The 19,074-nt window shown below is 51.7% G+C and overlaps 2 protein-coding genes across 3 annotated transcripts in view; one reads left to right on the plus strand and one right to left on the minus strand.

Moving 5' to 3' along the window:
* Positions 1–382: 382 nt before the first annotated feature.
* NINJ2 (ninjurin 2) lies at positions 383–9,720 on the plus strand. 2 transcript variants are annotated; one of them, XM_042945471.1, is made up of 4 exons: positions 383–504; positions 7,943–8,174; positions 8,692–8,876; positions 9,392–9,720. In XM_042945471.1, the coding sequence occupies exons 2-3, from the start codon at positions 8,021–8,023 to the stop codon at positions 8,856–8,858; spliced, it is 321 nt and encodes a 106-aa protein (XP_042801405.1). In that variant the 5' UTR covers positions 383–504; positions 7,943–8,020; the 3' UTR covers positions 8,859–8,876; positions 9,392–9,720. The 2 variants fall into 2 exon arrangements, with proteins under 2 accessions (XP_042801405.1, XP_042801404.1); XM_042945470.1 differs by lacking the exon at positions 383–504 and adding an exon at positions 7,805–7,851.
* A 1,729-nt stretch (positions 9,721–11,449) lies between these two features.
* Positions 11,450–19,074, minus strand: part of B4GALNT3 (beta-1,4-N-acetyl-galactosaminyltransferase 3) — a 100,095-nt gene continuing 92,470 nt past the window's right edge. The window contains exons 17-22 of the mRNA XM_042948266.1: positions 17,596–17,915; positions 16,783–16,936; positions 16,451–16,523; positions 15,885–16,038; positions 15,150–15,276; positions 11,450–12,856 (exon numbers count right to left, since the gene is read on the minus strand). Coding sequence (XP_042804200.1) covers positions 12,748–12,856; positions 15,150–15,276; positions 15,885–16,038; positions 16,451–16,523; positions 16,783–16,936; positions 17,596–17,915 — 937 coding nt within the window. The 3' untranslated portion in view covers positions 11,450–12,747. The remainder of the gene's footprint in view (positions 12,857–15,149; positions 15,277–15,884; positions 16,039–16,450; positions 16,524–16,782; positions 16,937–17,595; positions 17,916–19,074) is intronic.

The raw sequence follows: 19,074 nt of genomic DNA on the forward strand, positions 1-19,074 counted from the left end.
ATTGGGAGACAGCAGAAAAATTCTTTGGAAATTTCTATGTAGCCAATCCATGATTAACTTTGGACCTGAGATGACAGTGTTTCCTGAAAGCCATTGACAAGGTGACCTCTTGCAGGGGAGGTGGAAAATGCTTCCTAAGAAAAAGCAAACAGGCCCCATGGGGTTCCTATTGCAACCCCTATATCTTCCTGTCCCTCCCTGCACACTCTCTTCCTTTTTTATATAGCCCCCTTTTGTTAGAAAGCAACCCTGTCACCTCCTGCCTCACAATGGGATCAAAAGCACTTGGGTTCCTGACCCCTGGCAGGTGGAGCTAAGGCGGGCTTGCCTTGCTGTTTCCCGGAGCGGCCCCCTGGTGGAGAACAGTGACATTGCAGACCTTCCCAGGGGGAGGTTTCTCCCCACGTGTCCAGTGTTCCAGCTCTAAAGCCCGGGTCTGCAGCCTGGGCCAAGGGCTGGAGCTTCTCAGCAAGACTGCGCCCAAGGCTTGGAGAAGATTTCTGGGTCAGTTGGGTATTACTATTACCGGAATAGCACACAAAATACACCCCACCCAAGGTGGTTTAGAGACTGTTGATTTTTAAGAGATCCACTGCTCTTGGCACCGGGAAGCAGGCAGTCAGAGCACTAGCCCCAGACCGGGCCTCAGGGGTCTGGGCCTTTGCAGGTTTTGGCCTGAATATCAGTGGCAGTTTCCAATCTGAGTCATTCACTCCCTGAGGCGGGATACCAGTGGGGAAAGGGCTATCCTTGGATAAGGGGCTTTTTTTTTTTTTTTTTTTTAAAGTTTATTTATTTTGAGCCAGGCGAGGGGGGGCAGTGCGCAGAGAGATAGGGAGAGAGAATCCCAAGCAGGCTCTGTGCTATCAGCCCAACACAGGGCTCAATCTCACAAACCACAAGATTATGACCTGAGCCAAGATCAAGGGTCGGACCCTTAACCGACTGAGCCACCCAGGTGTCCCCAGGGACTTTTATTTTAAAGGCAGATTCACTGTCCAAACACTACTCCCCTCACCCAGAAGTCATTGTGTATGAATCCCACCCTCAAAGATGCTTTGTTTTGCCTTTTTGGAAAAAAACTCAAATAAAAAATTCAATGTTATCATCACTTATTGCGCATGTAACATGGGCAAGTCACCAAGCTAGGCACCCAGGGGACCCAGGTACCGAGGGGACCCAGGTATACTGAAGATGCAATCCTTGCCTTAAAACGGGCAGCCAGAGGAGCCGTCTAGAGAGGTCTAAGCAAAGCCTGAGGCCAGTATGGAGCACAGCAGCCTTTGCACAGAGCCTGGGCAGAGCGTGCCTAGGGACAGGTTCTAGAAGGGATGAAAGGCTTGGGAGGGTGGGGAGAGCATGGGAAAGAAAGGCCTTAAGTCCTGGAGCTGAGCAGAAGCAGGCCGAGAAGGGTGGGGTGTGTTCAGGGAACAGTGAGTAATCTGGTGTGGCCCAGGGCTGCTGAGCATCACTGTGCCTGGCACAGGCCGAGCGGTAATAAGTAAGGGTTAGCTCTCTGCCCCCTCCCAGGGGTGAAAGGAGGAGCAGTGCACCAGGCTAGAGAGAGGGGTACATGCAGGCCAGCTGAGCACCTGTAGCACCGAGGCCTGGCAGAGACCCCAGGCCCGGTGTAGGGGGGCTTGTCTGAGAATTTCCCTTCCTTTCTTTTTTTTTTTTTTTTTAATGTTTATTTATTTTTGAGAGAGAGAGCAAGAGAGCGTGCGCACAAGTGGAGGAGGGGCAGAGAGAGAGGGAGACACAGAATCCTAAGCAGGCCCCAGGCTCTGAGCTGACAGAGCCACCCAGGTGCCCCAAGAATGTCTCTTCCTGGCAGATGGGCCTGGTGCAGCTGGAAGGTGAGACTCGCAGGGGTGAGAACAGGTGTTGTCGAAATGGACAGAGAAGTATTTCGATGACCACAGGGTTTGCTGGAAAGACTAATGGTGCCTTTGAAATCTGGGCTGGGACAGGCCCTGAGTCACAGCATATTATTTAAAACATGCCCTAGGCCCACAGGTGCCAAGTCTAATCCTGAGTGGGAGAGATGCTTCTCTCATACCTGTTTGAATACTTTATAGTTTTCAAAGCCCATTCACCTGCTTTATCTCATCGATCTGTTTAACAGCAGCTTTGTGCTAACCAGGGCAGGTACTCCTCCCATTCCACAGATGGAGAAGCTAAGGCCTGGGTATGATGAAGTTATATATTCTACTTTGTTTTAGCCATTGGCCTTGTTATAGTGAGTGTTTGCTTTTGTTTTAAATTTAGTATTATTATTATTTAGATAGTTCAAACATTCAAATGGTTCAAAATTCAAAAGGTATGGATAAAAGTCTCTGTCAACCTTATCTTCACAGCCTCCTGGGTCACCTCTTGCCAGTTGGAACCCAAGCCTTTTGACTTTAGGACTAGTGCCCTTTCTGCCACCTGGTGCAGGGGCTCAGGGACACTGTAGATTCAGGAAAGCTTGAGGCAAGTTTCACTGCTACAGGTGTTTTACCTCCTCTTAGCAGTTGTGCATATGTATCCTTGGGGACTAATTGTCTTCTTTAATCTTAGTCCACATACGTTTATCTTTCCATCCTAAACTCCTTGGAGGCAGGGAGTATGCCTTCAATTTCTGGGAGGTGGTAGAGTAGGGATTAACCTTGTAGGCTCAGGCATATAGAAAATTGGGATGGGGCGCCTGGGTGGCTCAGTAGGTTAAGTGTCTGACTTCGGCTCAGGTCATGATCTCACGGTTTGTGGGTTTGAGCCCCGCATCGGGCTCTGTGCTAACAGCTCAGAGCCTGGATCCTGCTTCAGATTCTGTGTCTCCTCCTCGCTCTGCCCCTCCCATGCTCATGCTCATGTTCTGTCTTTCAATAATAAATAAACGTTAAAAAAATTTTTTTAATAAAACAGAGAAAGAAAATTGGGATAAAAACCTGTGCTGTGTGAGCTTGTACAAGTTACTTAGGTTCTCTGAGCCTCCACTTTTCCAACTACAATGATCATGCCCTTACCAATTTCACAGGGTTCTTGTGAAGACTCACTGAGATGACTCAGGTCCCATGTTTAACCCTGGGCCAGGCACAAAGTATGAACTCTGTAAGTGGGACCTATGATTCCCAGGGTACTGAGTTTGTGCACAGTAAGTCAGACCCAGGCATCCGTTCAAACTTAATTCTGACGGGATTGGGGATCTCAGGCACCTAATTAAGAGCAAATTGGCATAGTAGGTCACCCAAATCCATATGTTTGAGCAAATCATTCTTCCTGAGCTGGGATCCACCCTTTTTCCCAAAGGAGTCTCCCAACAGCCTGGCTCATCCCCATTTTCTTTTTGGGAGAGGCCTGGATTTTCTGGATAGTCAGTCATTTTGAGACCAACAGAAAGGCCAACAAGGCACGGGCCTATTTTGTCTGTAACCTTGAGCCTGAGTTTATACACGGGGAGACTGCCATATGGCTTTTCTCAGGGCTGACAGTAATGACTCACTGCAGGGTCACCAATGCCCTTGAACTGTCTTGGGCAAAGTGGCTCACTGGATCTGCTTCTGGGCCTTGCTCCACAGCTGCCTGACCTCTGCTTCTCTCAGACGAATGTCCTCAACTCCTGAGACTCTCTATTTAGACACAGGGGCTTCCCCACACCTGTATCACTCTGTGTTCAGAGGGACCCAAGAAATCATTTTTTCTAACCCTCCTCATCTCACAGATAAGAAAAGCAGCCCAGTGGTGGCTACAGGCTTGCTCATACCTCTAGAGCTTGTAGCAGACCCAGGATTTGAACCCAGGTCCAGGGTGCCTTCTGTGATCCTGTCCTGGCTGCCACAAACCCCTACCCCTCAGCCTGCTCCCTCTCCACAGGGTACTCCCTGCCTCAGGCTCCAGGTCCTAAACATTCGGAGTGGCAGATTCCATGGCTTTGTGGTAGGACAGTTACTTACCCCTTTGAAATCTGGTTTCCATGAAAGGACAGAATGATCTCTTGGAGCCTTGTGGTCCCCACTGACCATAGTATCAATTAGCAACGTAAAAATGTGTTTACTTTTCTGTTAAAAGAGGCATTCCTTTCCTATCCAACTCAAGTTTTGTAAAGAAACAAAAATATACGCCAACAAGGATGAAGGGATACATAATTGCCTGGCAGAACAATGGAGCAATCCATGACTTCCAGGGATGGAATCCACAGAGCCTGGGGAGCTGGGACCTGGCAAGACAAACAGGGTGACAGGGAAGTCTGAGTTGGAACAAGGGGAAAGGACAAGGAAGAGAGAGGAAATTATTGTACTGGGGCAGGCCCAGGAGTGGGGCAAGCTGGGGAAACAAGGAACGGATCTCCAACCCACTGCATCACCCCACCCCAGCCAACACAATCATGCCCCTCTTGTTGTCCAGAACCCCCATGACACCCCATAATGGGACTCTGGATGTATTCCCATCTGCCCTGATGCCCCCCTGCTCCAACTTCATAACAGTCAAATTCCCCTTCTGGGTTTCAGGGGCCATTGGCTGGCATGATTTTGACGGGTTACCTTTCCCATGGGTATATGCATTTTAACAAACTGAGCCACCCAGGCGCTCAGGGTATATGCATTTTAAATAGGGATTCTGGAATCTCTGGTTCGGCTTCCTGCTTTCTTCAAGTAAAAGTGGAGGGGTTGAGGGGGGTAGGATGGAATAAGACAGATGCCACTGGGAGAGAGCGTCACCGAAAGATCTGACTGAGGGGAAACAGGGGAAGAGCTTGGAGTAGTTCTCTTTCTCTGGGGAGAAACAAAGTCTCATTCTGTCTCTCCATAGCCTCCACCCCTCCAGAGATGGGATTTTCCTTCTCTTTCATAGATTTGGAAACTGAGGCCTAAAGTGCCAAGCCCAGAGACAGAGGTGGGCCCAAAGGCTGAGAGTCCTAACCCTGCAGCCCCTGCTCTGAGGAGCCAGATGAAAGGGGCCAGGAGCTGGAGTGAGAGCATGTGGGTTTGAGGAGAGGGGAGGCTCTGGCAGACTGGCCTTGCAGGCTGCAGCAGGGGGGCAGGGGCAGCCCTGGGAGGGGGCTAGTGCCAAGGCCGGCGGAGGGAGCCGACCAGATCCAGTGATTCCCAAGTCCCAAGAAATATAAATGACTCATGCTGGGTGGCTCTGCACGCCAGCCCAGCCCACATTCCCGGGCCTTTGTTCCCAGCCAGCCTGGGCCTGGCCTTAAAGGGCCAGCTCCTAGGGCCTGAGCGTGGGCCGCTCCACCCCACCCCCACCCTCCTCTTTAATCCTGGCCCTTCCTTGGGTTGCTCCTAGTCTCCGGGCTGTGGGTAAAAAGGGTGGCATCCTGCGGGATTTAGGGGTCCATCCGATTGAATCTTCAAGCTGTAAGGGAGGGCTCTCAGGTCGTTTCATCCATCCCTCTGCCTCTGCACCTAAACTGTCCAAGAAGGATTAAGAAAACCTTTGCCCTGCTTTTTAAAGATGCTTCCGTGAGGGGACCCCTTTCAAAGCAACTTCTTGCAGAGTCTCAAACCATCTCCCTTCTAACACCATCCCCCAGGCTGCAGGCTGGGCTGGAGGCCCCTCTCCCAGGGCCCCTCCCTCTATTTTCTCCCCACCCCACCCTGGGCCCTGCCAGCATTGTTTCTTTCTTGGCTCTCACTTGACACGTGTTTGGTGGGTTTTAGGTTGGCTTGTGAACCCGGCTCCCTGTGCTGGGCCTCTGAGGGGTCCAGGTTTCAGGCCAGTCCTATCCTGTCCTGCCCATGGATCCCTCGGGGGAGAAACACCATCCTGGCGCCCGTGCAGCCGGGCTGCCCCAGTCATTTCTTTGGACCTTGTGTGCCACCATGTGGACATTCTGGAGATCTGGAGCCTTCTGGGGCTCAGAGGGGGCACTCTGCAGACATTCCCACAGCCACCAAACCAAACACTGAAAAAACATCCTTAGCTAGAAAGTAGCCCTGAATCAGCACAAACCAAAATAGAAGCAGGCCCTAAATCAAAGAGGGAAAGATAGGACTGTACCCTCTGTGAAACAATGGCTTTTTTCTTCCTTTTTTTGTAAATATATATTTTTTAATGTTTATTTTTGAGAAAGAAAAAGAGAGACAGAGACAGAGCGTGAGCAGGGGAAGGGCAGAGAGAGAAGGAGACACAGAATCTGAAGCAGGCTCCAGGCTCTGAGCTGTCATTACGGAGCCCAGTGTAGGGGCTCAAACCCACGAACTTTGAGATTATGACCGAGACAAAGTCGGACACTTAACCAGCTGAGCCACCCAGGTGCCCCAACAATGACTTTCTTAGAGCCATTGAACAACAGAAGCCAGCTGGCTCTATTAAAACTTATAGATAGCAATATTTTTTGTTAAAGCTTGGGAAGATCTTTGTGTCCCCAAGCAAACAGCCCCTTCTGTCCCCCAGCCCCAGTATTTGGGCAATGCTCTGAACACAACACTAGAGCTTTGGGTTTAAGGTTTTGTCCACTGTTAATATACAAATTTTAAGAGAGGGGTCTCCTTAGATGCTTTCACAGTAATTTCAGGGTTTATCAGATCTTGAACTGAGAGCTGGGTTTGGAGGGAGTAGAAAGTGTCAAGCTATGGGGGAAACTGGAGGGAGGGACAAGGACAGGAGGAGTGGGGATGACCAACAGGAAACTCCATGGGCAGGGAAGCCCTGCTCACAGTTGTTCCCTAGTCAGAGCCCTTCCAACCGTGGAGAGGCCTGGGGGCTGCTCCATAGACTCTGTCATTTAATAAGTGTCCATTGTACCCAGGACAAACCTTTATCAAATGGGCTAGAACCATGGGCTGTAGCTTTGAGGCCTTTGTGGGGCACTGGCCTTGGCATCCCTAGCCCCAACCAACCAGGCCAGCTGGCTCTGGATAAGCCCAACATCCAGAAGGAGCATCCAGAGCCCTCTGAGACCTGCCCCATCCATCCTTCCATCCGCCCACCCACCCACTCAATAGAAAACCTCTGTGGTCATCTGCAGGGTTAGGTCCACCCTCCTTCCAGGCTGTCACATCTTTCAAAGTTCTGCCTTCCTCTCCTTTCTCACTTACTCTCCTACAGTTCCTTGTCACCCTGATCCTAAATCATACCATAGTCTTTCAGTGGATCTCCCTGCTTCTGGACCCGCCTGGGCCCATGCATTCCAAACACCGCTCCTAAATTTATCTCCCTAAAACACACCCAAGTTGTCCTGAGTGATTGCGGACTCTGCCTGCAGCATCCAGTCTGAATTTCTGGGCCCAAACCAGAGGCCTGCTCCCTAAGCCCTATGTTGTCACTCCATCTTTCGGAGTTAGTGACTTCCTGAGAATAAGAGCTTTGTTTTATATTTCAAAATCAAATCAAATGTAAATTATGTCAATAAATCCTAGCCAAAAAACCCAAAACACTAGCATGCATCACTGTGTGCATACAGACATGCATTCTGATGTGCATGGCTGTGGCCTCAGGGCTCTTGGCCACTCTGTTGAGTGGGATCCAAATACAGCTCCTGACCCATTTGCTAAGCTGTGCACCCCGCCTCAGGGCCACATCATTCTGGGAGATGAGGTGCCCTTCCTATTCCCCCCAAGTCTCAGAGCTCCTCCTATTGTGTTCTGAGATGCTTTCCTTTCAGAGGAAAAGAGAGCGGCCCAAGGCCAGGCTGGGCCCAGGCAACACAGAGAATGAAATGAGGTTGGTGCATCTCACAAGGGGCTGAGGCCCTCCCCTCCCCCTGCCGTGTGAGGGAACGTGACCCTGGGGAAACATAAATGACAACATTCCATCATTTCCAAGTTCAAAGGTCCGTAAGGGCTTTCTAGTCCAACTCTTTATTCTTTCAGGCCATAAAACTGAGAAGGGTGCTGCTTGCTCTCGGTTTACCACCAGGTTACAGAAGAGCTTTAAAACCTCTTTCCAGTCTCTCAACTGCTTTCCTTTCGGGAGCCTTCAAGGTAAGCCTGTGCTTTCTCCCTTACAGCTTGGGAACCCCAACCCCAGGGGCAGCCAGCCCATCAACCTGAACCACTACGCCACCAAGAAGAGCGTGGCCGAGAGCATGCTGGACGTGGCCCTCTTCGTGTCCAACGCCACGCGGCTGAAAGCGGTGCTGGAGCAGGGGCCGTCCGCCCACTACTACACCACCCTCGTCACCCTCATCAGCATCTCTCTGCTCCTGCTCGTGGTCATTGGCATCCTGCTTGTGGTCATCGGTGAGGAGCCCAGGCCTGAACTCGGCCTTGGCGCCCCCTAGTGGAAAGAAAAGCCCCACCGGCTTCCCGGTGCCACCCCGCATTTGCACACGCCAGTTTCTCAGCCTTACATGGTGGTAGTCCTCCGCTTGACAACCGCCCAAGTAACAACTCCTCCACAGTGAGAGCAGGCTCCCTATCCTACCTCCTGGTATCACACATAGGGGTCACTCCACAATACCTTCACTTACTTGTAGCAGAGGTCCCTACTGCCTTTTGTGTGAGCACCCATCCCCACTCTTTTGACCCAGGATAATTTCCCAAATCCCTATTCCATTAAGTACCGTGTGGATGCCCCATGCACTGGGCAGTGAGGGAGAAGGCAGCTTAATGCAATGACTACCACCTCCCTTGCTTTCTGCCATGCAAGTCTCTGAGGTGCCAGACTTTCTCTGACCTCTTGGATTCGGTGAGGGAAGTTTGGGGCTGTGGCCCCACCCTGACCCTCCCTTCCCACTCCCCCCACCCTTGTCCACAGCGCGGCTGAACCTCAATGAAGTAGAAAAGCAATGGCAGCTCAACCAGCTCAACAACGCCGCCACCACTCTGGTCTTCATCACTGTCATCATCAACGTCTTCATTACAGCCTTCGGGGCACAGAAGACAGGCTTCCTGGCCGCCAGGACCTCAAGGAATCCCCTCTGAACACAGCCTGGGACCCAGGTGAGGGAGGATGGAAGGTCGCCAAATGACCCTTTTCTCAGCTCTGGGCGTTTGGGGTAAAGTGACATCTTTGCAAGCAAAAGGGGAAAGAGATCTGAGGCAAGGAGGGGATCTTAGAGAAGAGCTTGGATCTGGGCCCAGAAAGTCCCCACGTGCTGTTAACAGGTGACTCTTCCTCAGCAATTAAGCTTGAGCTTTTCTATAGCCTGGGATGGGTTTTTCTATAGCCAGTGTGGTTAGTGCTTGGCTCTGCCCCTCTGGCAAGAGGGAAGATGCAGTAGGGATTCCTCCTTGGCGCTGCCCAGCAGTCCTTGCTACTCAAACTGTAGTCCCTGGACCAGCAGCAAAAACACCGAAGCTTGCAGGAAATGTAGACTGTCCGGCCCCACTCCAGATCTACTGAATGGGCATCTGCATTTTCAAAAGGCTGCCAGGGGAATTGTGTGTGCATTAAAGTCTGAGGGCCATTGGTCTGGCCTGCCCTCCTCACTGCCTCTTCTCTGCTTCCCCTACAGGTCCTGGGTCTGGAACTGCTTCTGCCTTTCCTCCCTGATCTGTTAGGCTGATGGGCACTTTCCACAGCCTCTGGGAGAGCTTCAAAAAGGGCTGTGTAGATGCCCTGGATCCCTACCCACAGCATCTGAAATAAGATGTACTATTTTACTGGTCTAAGTGAATCCCATCTTGGTCTGGAGTCCTGAACTCAGACTGGGGTACTGCCAGTCTTTCTAGTAGCATCTCCAGAATCTAAGACATGTCTATCTAAGGTCAAGCCCGCCTAGCTTCAGGACTCTGGTTCTTACTCCACCTCATTCCTTCCCCTCTGCCCCATCCATTTCCTCTGCTCCAGGCCTCAGTTTTCCCTTTCTGTAAAATGGAATGATTTATATCTATAAATTTTTCTGCAAATCCACTATGAGTCAGTCTTTATGCATTGGGCTGGTCTCTGGATGCCCTCTCCAGCATCTGGAAAGAGCTTGAAGGAGCAAACCTAAGTTCGGAGGGAGAAAAATCTTTTAAATCACTCCCTCTTCTCTGGGTTCTGCTGAGTCAAATTTCCTGGCCCCGCCTGCCTTGGGCTAATTACCATCTGCTACATCAGTGGCAGATTAGTCAATTCTGGATTGATCCATGTATGCGCAATCCTTTTTGAGAACTTGTTATAAACCTATCATAGCTTTCAAATTAGCACTTTCTCTTAGGCATGTACTTAAGGCATACAAACTCATTTTGATCTTTGCCTATGCAAAACAGAACTAGAAAGGTAAATTTGCACCCATAAAATGTCAACAGGGCATCCGTAGCTCAAACAGAAATGATTTTTAGATTGTCTGCTACTTTAAAATAAGTCACATCTTGGCTTCTCTCTGCTGCTGACCAAACCATTCTGGCCCTATGTCTAGCCTTCTTCACCCAGGGTGTCCATCAGCGTTTCCCCACTGAAACCACAATCTCCACAAATCTGCTGAGCAGAAAATGCCCAGTCTGCTATCAGACCGTGAACTCTGCAGGCAGGAAGAGTGCTGGCCCCTTCCAGAGTAAACCATGCAGTTCCCCACACAGCAGGCACCCAACTAATGGTAAAGGATGGAGGGTGGTGTGGAGGGTCCTTGGCACATCCATCAGAGGCCTGACTACTAAGGGACAGAGACGTGAACCCCGGGCCTCTTAGCCCACCCCTCTCCCATCTTGATGGGCAAGGGGAAAAACACACGAGCCACTTTGTTTTCTAAGAAGATGCTGTATTTAACAATTTCCTTCCCCCCATCCCACTCCCTCCCCCCACCCGACACATTTCCCTACAGAACAGGGGCCTACCAGGCCCTCCCCCTTAAGGCAGATGGTGTGGAGGTAACAAAGTCAAACACAAGGCACTGGCCAGGGTCAGAGAGGTGTGCGAGCAGGGCCTAGGAGGCTAGGCTCGCTCCCGTCATCAAAAGAATGGAAGTTGGAGAGCTCTTTGGGTTGGCTCAGGCCTTCCAGTGCCATGCCCAAGGGTGACCCTGGCCCCAGAGAGAAAGCTGGCACCCCAGCCAGCCAACCATAGCTCTCACTGACTCCCTGAAGTCCTTTCCCAAAGGCAGTAAGCCTGAGCAGACTCTGAGAAAAGCCATAGCCCAGGGGGCAGCTATGGCATCCAACAGCCACAGCCTATTAATTGGAAACTCTTTGTCCTTCCTGATTTCTTAGAGAGGGGCAGGGAATTCTCTTCAACCTCCAGAAGGTTCTCAACGGGCCCCAATCTCCTAGATGCCAAGCATGTGCCCTTGGTGAATGCAAGGCCCACCGGGTAGACCCTGCAACTCCAAATGCTGTGACTTGGATTCTATCACAGCACAGCTCTGTGGGGCTCCGCTGACTGGCATCCTGGGCCCTGTTGCACCAGCTAGGAGTGCTTCCTCCCAGCAGCGGCGAGCTCTGCGTTCCCCTCCCTAAGCAGACGCTGAAGTTCCACAGCAAGTGTCCGACACACCCACACACCGTTCGTCAATTCAGCAGCAGCGGCAGAGGCAGCAGCGGCGGCGGCAAAAAAAAAAAAAAAAAAAAAAAAAAAAAAAACCCAGCCCCAAAGGCCCCAGGGGATTTTTAGTGCAAGAGAAGTGTGTGATCATCAGGTGCCAGAAAGGGTCGCTTCACTTTTCGGTTCCTCTGGGCCCCACTCCCCTCCAACTCGGGAAGAGATCACAGGGCGATGCCCTTACCTCCCCCAACCCCTTGCCCCTTACTACCCTGATCCTTGTTCCTCTGTCTTGCCCACACCCCTTCCTCTTCTTCCAAGCAAGGCTGGGGCTGGGGATCCCCCTGCAGGAGGGCAAGGCTGTGGGGGAGCAGAGCTGTGGGGACTCAGGATTTCCACTTCCTTTTCCTCCCGTCCTGCTGGATGCCCACCTCCTCTTCGCATCTGAGTCCACGGCTTACATTCCCATCCTCTTTCCTCTCTGCTTCATGGTCTCCCCAAGGCTTATGCTTACAGGCGGGTCGGGAAAGGGGCTTCTCTTCCTGCCTTCTCCACCCACCTTGCCCGTCCTGCACGGCCTGTATGCCAGATGCTGAGGAATAAAAACCCGCTGTCCACTGGTTCTCAGTCTCCCAACCCCGCTGGGGCACCGCGAGGATGATGCCACTTCTGTGTTCTTGTCAGTCTGAAGTTAGCACCGCCTGGGGGGGTAAGGTTAATGCCCTAATCGGTGGCCAGGTGTTCAGTGGCTACCTGGGAGAGATGTGCGTGTCTCTGGAAGGCACGAGCCTGGGGTAGAGCTGAGAACTCCTCTGGTTATAAATCAGCTGCCAGGTCAAGGACCAAGGGACACATCGCTACACAGGAGTGGGTCTGAGGTATGCAAGTGGGGAATGTACCCTAAATGCACGACTCCATCCCTCTCTCACAGTCAGTGCTGGGTCTGGACAGTTAGTTTTGGTTTTCTGTTAGAAAAATAAAAACCCCAATGAAGTATGTCCAAGAGAAGAGTTTCCAGGGCACGGTCACTACTCCCTGGGAGGAGCATGGGTGGATGCTGGAATGCACCTCACAGATAGGTTGGCATTGCTCCAACAGGTCTTTCCTTCCTTAACTGTGCTGCCTTCCCCGGGAGCCGGTCCATCTCTGTCAACTGAGTGCACAGCCCCTCCTGGTCCCTCTCTCAAGGTCCTCCCTTCAGAGGCCCCGAGGGTAGAGAGACAGGCCTCAGCAGCTGTCTGTGTGAGGCGACAGCTCTCGGGGGAGTGAGGGTGTTAGCTCTGAGGCCTCTTGGGGCCCGGCCATGGCTTCCGCTCCCTTTCCCTCTCCTTCTCAACAGTGAGTAGGGGCATTGGGGAGCGAGCACAAGTCAAGGAGCAGGAAGCAGTCAGTCCAGTGGGCCACCCTTCGGGATCATGGCATCTTCATCTGGCGGCGGTTCCACATGCCTCGCTTGGAATGGAAGTAATGGAAGAAATTCCTGAGGGAGAGACGTTCCACTTCCAGGCCTGCTTGGAGGATCCTGAGTAGGGGAGGGGCAGGATGAGCAACAGAAGCGCAAGAGGCAGCTGGGGAGAGGCCCAGGCCCCTGAAGATCCCGCCTTCCCGCATCTATACATCTATGTCAGACCCTGTCTCTGTCTCCCTCTGTTTACTCCCCACAGGGCATGCACACAGCACAGGCTTTGGAGCCAGGCAGCCTGGGTTTGAATTCCAGCTCCTTACTATGGAAAGCCCGTGAACCCGTCACCTTCCAGAGTCCCAGTTTGCCAATCTCTAGAAAGAGGAGGATGATGAGGCACCTGGGTGGCTCAATCCGTTAGTGTCCGACCTTGGCTCAGGTCATGATCTCATGGTTTGTGAGTTCGAGCCCCACGTCGGGCTCTGAGCTGACAACTCAGAGCCTGGAGCCTGCTTTGGATTCTGTCTCCCTCTCTCTCTCTCTCTCTACCCCTCCCCTGCTTGCGCTCTTTCTCTCTCTCAAAAATAAATTAATAAACATTAGAGAAAAAGAGGAGAATATACACTCAACTCTTGAACAACACAATTTCATATTGTGCAAGTTTTTTTCTGATAAATACAATACATATATACACACATACACACACACACACACACACACACACACGCACACATATTGGAGGCTGGTGGTAAAGGCTAGAGCTGATGGGAAGAAGGGCTCAGTACAGCTCCTGGCACATACCCCGTGCCCACCACCAGGAGCTCAGCCTACAGGGGACACATTATGTATGTGATGGAGGCAGAGGGAGCAGATTCCCCCATTGCTTTTCTACATGCTTAGCCCATGGGGTCCCTCTCACAGAGAGACTGGCCTTCCTGCAAGGCTGTACTGAAGTCTGCATCTGCCCAGCCCGGCAGGGAGATCAAGGGTGGAGGTAACCGCTAGACTAGGCTTCCATCCACTTTGGGATCTGCTTTGGCCTAGTTTTGTGAGAGCTGGGTTATCTAATATGAGCTCCCTCAAACTACCTCCTTTGCAACTTCTGTATATACAGCATATGTCCCTTTTCTTCTCTCCCTCGAGGGAAAAAAAACATACACAGACCCAGTTTTAAGCCTCAGACACTCCCTAGCTGTGGGATTTGGGACAGGTACTAACTTCTCCTCAAGCTGTTTTCTTGTTTGGAAAATGGAGATAACCACACCCCCTCACAGAAGCTTGGGGTCAAACAAACAAGGGACTGATGTAAATCACCTGCCAAATACAGGCCTCCAGTGATGGCTGGCTGTCTCTTAGAAGTGTCCCCACCCTTCCAGGGCTCCTGACTTTGTGACATCCTCTAGACACTGGTCCCTTCTTTCTTTGCTGTCTCCCCTTTCCCTCCTCTGCCCCTTCAGCCCAAACCTCAAGGTATCATCCTCTTTTCCTCCCCTTCCCTTGGCAACAAATTTCTTTCCTTCCTTTTTAAACTTTTACTGATTAAATAATCTCTACCCCCAACATGGGGACTGAACTCACAACCCTGAGATCGAGAGCCGCATGCTCTACTAAGCTACTGGGCTAGTAGCCTCTCTTGGCAACAAATTTCTTTCTTTCTTTCTTTCTTTCTTTCTTTCTTTCTTTCTTTCTTTTTAAAGCAAATTTCTTGACAGAGGAATCTCATACTGATACAGCCTCCACTCCCTCACCACCAGCACGCTCCACGATCCCCTGCAACTTGGGGTCCCCGCCTGCCTGCTCCTGCTTCAGCACCCTCTTCTCGCCCGCTTGCCAAGGCTGCAGCTTGTCTGGGGTTCTTCTTTCTCCTTCTTTCCACTCTTTCCTCCTCCCTGAAACTCCCTTCTCCCAGGGCTTCCAGGGACCAGGACCTCCTGGATATCTTGCTGCCCTTTAATGATCCACACTGCCTCTTTTGTCGGCCCCAAAGTCTTTCCTGCCCCTTCACCTGTTCTCTCTTATCGATTCCCACAGCCTCAGCCTTCCCAGCCAGGCAACGGCAGAGGGGAAGAGAGCTCCAATTCGGGAGAATGCAGCCATATTCTCCCACAGCACCTTGCTGTGCTTTACCCTGACAGCATACCATGTGCTTTAATTTCCATGCCAACCCTGTGACACAGGCAGAGGCGGTATCATCCCCCTTCTAATACATACAGAACTGAGTCTCGGCCAGGCAGGTAATGTGACCCCCAGTAAGTGGTGGGGCTTCCTTTGAGTACAGTGCTCTTTACCTGCATATCAGGAGTCTGCAGCCCAGGGGGCCGGGACACCATCCGTCTAGCCCTATTCCCTCCCCAGAGCACCTGATGGGATGGGATCCAAGCACGTCCCTCAGATGCCCTCCTTTCCCAGTCACCTGTCCAGCAGCTCCCAGTCTTCCCCACCCCAGCGATCTCGGAACTCCTTGGTGTTCATGCCCCCGATTCTGTCCAGGTCTGACTTGTAGATGCCGAGCAGTCCAAACCCATTCACCTCCCAGTAGCCTGTGAACAGACAAGAATCCCCCAGTGAGATGAGCCAGGGGCCAGGAGGAAGCAATGAAGGCCTCTAGGCTGCATTCCCAGAGCCTTCTCTGAAAGACAGAGGATGGGGTGCCTGAGGCTGAAAGCTGTCTCGTTTGAACAAGTCCCTTGCCTGTTCTGGGGGGAAGCCCCCCGACGCTAACGTTCAGGGGCCAATGGAAGCAGCGGTCCTAAAAGGGAAGGACCATGGGCTCTACAACAGGATCTGATAGCAGCAGTCACTAGAGGCACAGCCCAGTGCACCTTCCTTATTTGTTTCCCTCTCCAGAGGCAGGGAGCCTGTCTTTCCATTTTTTTTCCATCTGCACAGGGCATAGAGTCTGGCACACAGTAAACGTCTGGTGAAGGGAGAAAGGAAGATGGGGAGGAAATGTTCATCGTTGCCGCTGCTGTGGCCATGAGCACAGCCCTCAGGCACCTCTCTGGTGGACCATCCAATGGGCAGAAGCAGCAGGCAGGGGGTGGGGATGCTGTCATGGCATGGTTGACATGGTTGTTTCCAGCTCTGGGATGAAGAACCAAGGCCAGAGAGGACTTTCCTACCCTCCCCAGCCCAGGGCAGAGCTCACCCTCAGGCCACTGGGGGGTGGCCCCGCAGTGCAGCCTCATCACCATGGGGGCAAAGGCCATCTTGCCCTCTACACAGTGCTTCCGGATGGTATCGATGATTCCAGCTGGGAAGTGGATGTGGAGGTCACATAGGAAGATGATGCTGTGTGGGTCCTGGGGACAAATTGGGGAGGGTCAGTAGACCCTACGGACCAGGGCTCAGAGGTCAGGCCACTCCCTAAAACGATCCTTAGGTCCTTCCCATTTGAATAATGGACAAATTTCCATAATACAAACTGTTGGGCAGATTTCCATAGTACTGGGTACCAGAGTGCAGTTCTCAGAGTCAGAGAATGAGTTCTGATGCCTTCCCTCCACAATGTACGAACTGCAAGGACTCAGGACAAATGCTCCAGTGTCATTTGTTCAGTCCCACCCTGGCACTGGCCCTGCCCCATAGCAGAGTGGAATGTCCGTGTCCTCATTCCCTCCCGCTGTGAGGAGCTGACTACCGCACGTATCCCAAATGTCTCCTCCTCTTAACCAATCTGTAACCACGTCTCCAGAGCCCCTCCCAGGTTATTACCTTCACCAGGTCTATGCCAGCCTGAAGCCCAGCTGAACGCTCAAAGTTTCCACTTAGCTTCATGTACTGGTAGCTGCAGGGAGAAGAGAGGAGGGAAGGGCAGAGTATTAGGGCTCAGCAGCGATGGTCCCTGGAGGAAGCCAGCAGGCATGGAGGAGGGATGATGCGTGCTCCTGGGATGGGATTATGGGCAGGTGAGTCCTCTGGAGAAAGCCAGAGACTGGGACTCAGGAAAGCCAGGTGGGACTTCGGGCTCTGCCTAGGACCCAGCAGTCCTGAGACTTCAGAAAGCAGGTGGCTAAGGCCGTGTGCTGGCCAGGGAACCTCCTCACCTCCGCAGCTTGGACCTCTTTAGGGCCATCTCGACGTCCATGTCCCCACTGCTATAGTCCGTGATGATGATATTGAAGTGTGGGTCACCGGTGACCTGGAACAGCTTTTCCATGTCTCCAATGAATTGCTGTACCCAACGCGCCTGGTTCTTTACTGCCATGGTGGGCAACAGAGAGAAAGAAGCAATAATGCGAAGAAAGGCATCCCCACTGCCAGCTCCTACATGAGTCAGGACCCTATCAGACCTCCGCTTAGGGGTAATACAACTATGGAACCCACCCGCAATGCAGCAGGGAGGCGGAAGGTGGAGGGAGAGCTCACCGGTGAAAGGGGGCTCTATACCCTGCTGCCTACAGAGCCTCCAGGCAGGGTCCCATGGGAAAGCCTTGGACGGGGCTTGTCCTCAGCTCTCCTAGTCACCCGATCATGCTGTCTCACTGTTATCTGCCCATCCTATTATCACCCTAGCCCACAGTTACACATGTCTGTTACGTGCTCCCCTTTTCCACTATAAAAACCAGGTAACCCCCTCTATGTCTTATTCCCCAGAGTAGTTGCAAACCCCAGTACAACAATCTGGCCATGATTGCACCCAACCCCAAAACCTGTTATAATAGGAGAGCAACTGGCCCGAGAGTCAGCATCTTTTCCAACGCCAACACTCAGTCACGTGATCTTGGGTCCTCAACTGTAAGGTGGCCTCTCCCACAGGTTCTTATGAGATCAAATCAGTGAGCAGAGACCTGGGTGCTCATGGTTACTTTTAGGATCCCCACTCTGCTGATAATGGCCGGGCTCTGCTTGAGGCTCACCAGGCACAACGAAGTGGACCACGGCTCGGTGATTCCAGGAGAAGCCCTGGGGCCAACACAGCTTGGGCTCTGGGGCCCGGACATTCAAGACATGTCTCCGGCGGTTGTGTGAGCCCCAAACCAGGCCCTGCAGGTTCCGGGCCTCGACCTCTTCCCCACCAGCTGGATCGATGCCCTGCCAGCCTCGTGTAGACACATACTCGGAGAGCCGCACTGGGCGCTGGCCTTGTTCCAGCAGCTCAAGCTCCAGGAGGTAGCGACCTCCACGTAGCTGGTCCTGGCGCTTCTCCACGTTCACAATTCGCTGCAGTTGGTACTTCCTGTGGCAGAAAGGGCGGGCAGCTTGAGTAATTCCTTCCCCTACTGTGGGGGTAACATGGTGTGGTAGAAGCCTGTAAGGCCAGTGGTCAGGAGACCCTGGTTTTTGTCCTGGCGATGCCTTTGGCTAAGATGCTTATACCAGGGGGTGCTAGTAGAGCATGCAACTCGATCTCAGGGTCATGAGTTCAAGGCCCAGGTTGGGTGTAGAACTTAAGAAATAAGAAAAGAAAGAAAGAGAGGGACAGAGAGAAAGAAAGAACAAACTTACACCAGATGCTTAATCTCTAGTGTTCACTGCCTCCATCTTTAAAAATGTACCTAATTGACCTTGGATGATCTCTAAAGTCTGTTATAGCTCTAAGATCCTAAGTATGTAAGGTGAATGTGTGTCCTTCAGAAACTGACCCTCATTAATAAAATACTCTGCTCAGAGTACATAAGACACATGGATTATCAGATAAATGTTGATTGGTTGGCTCAATATCATTAGTCACTAGGGAAATGCAAATCCAAACCATAAAGCGATACCATTTCACACACTTTAGGATGGTTAATGAATTAATTTCTTAATTAAAATGTTTATTTTTGAAAGAGAGTGAGAGAGACAGAGAGCGAGCAGGGGAGGGGCAGAGAGAGACAGAGACACAGAATCCAAATCAGGCTACAGGCTCTGAGCTGTCAGCATAGAGCCTGAGGCGGGGCTCAAACTCACAAGCTGTGAGATTATGACCTGGGCCAAAGTTGGATACTTAACCGACTGAGCCACACAGTCGCCCCTATTTATTTATTTTGAGAGAGACAGAGCACACAAGCAGGGGAGGGACAGAGAGAGAGGGAGAGAGAGAGAGAGAGAGAGAATGGCAAAGCCTAATGCGTGGCTCAATCCCACAAACCGTGAGACCAACACATGAGCCAAGATCAAGAGTCGGTGACTCAACCGACTGAGCTACCCAGGCGCCCCCCACCTCAATGGCTATTTTAAAGAAAGGAAGATAACAAGCGTTGACAAAGATGTAGAGAAATTGAAACCACTGATGGGAATGAAAAATGGTGCAGCTGATTTGGAAAAGAGATTGGCAGTTTCTCAAAATGTTAAACAGAGTTACTGTAAAAGTCAGCAGTTCTACTCCTAGGTATATCCCCAAGAGAACTGAAAAC

Source organism: Panthera leo, chromosome B4 (genome assembly GCF_018350215.1).
Source record: "Panthera leo isolate Ple1 chromosome B4, P.leo_Ple1_pat1.1, whole genome shotgun sequence".
Taxonomy (NCBI): Eukaryota; Metazoa; Chordata; class Mammalia; order Carnivora; family Felidae; genus Panthera; species Panthera leo.

Coding starts and splice junctions, on each gene's coding strand:
- NINJ2 (XM_042945471.1), top strand. CDS start 8,021: ATGCTGGACGTGGCCCTCTTCGTGTCCAACGCCACGCGGCTGAAAGCG. Junction 8,175..8,691: donor CATCCTGCTTGTGGTCATCG/GTGAGGAGCCCA, acceptor CCTTGTCCACAG/CGCGGCTGAACCTCAATGAA.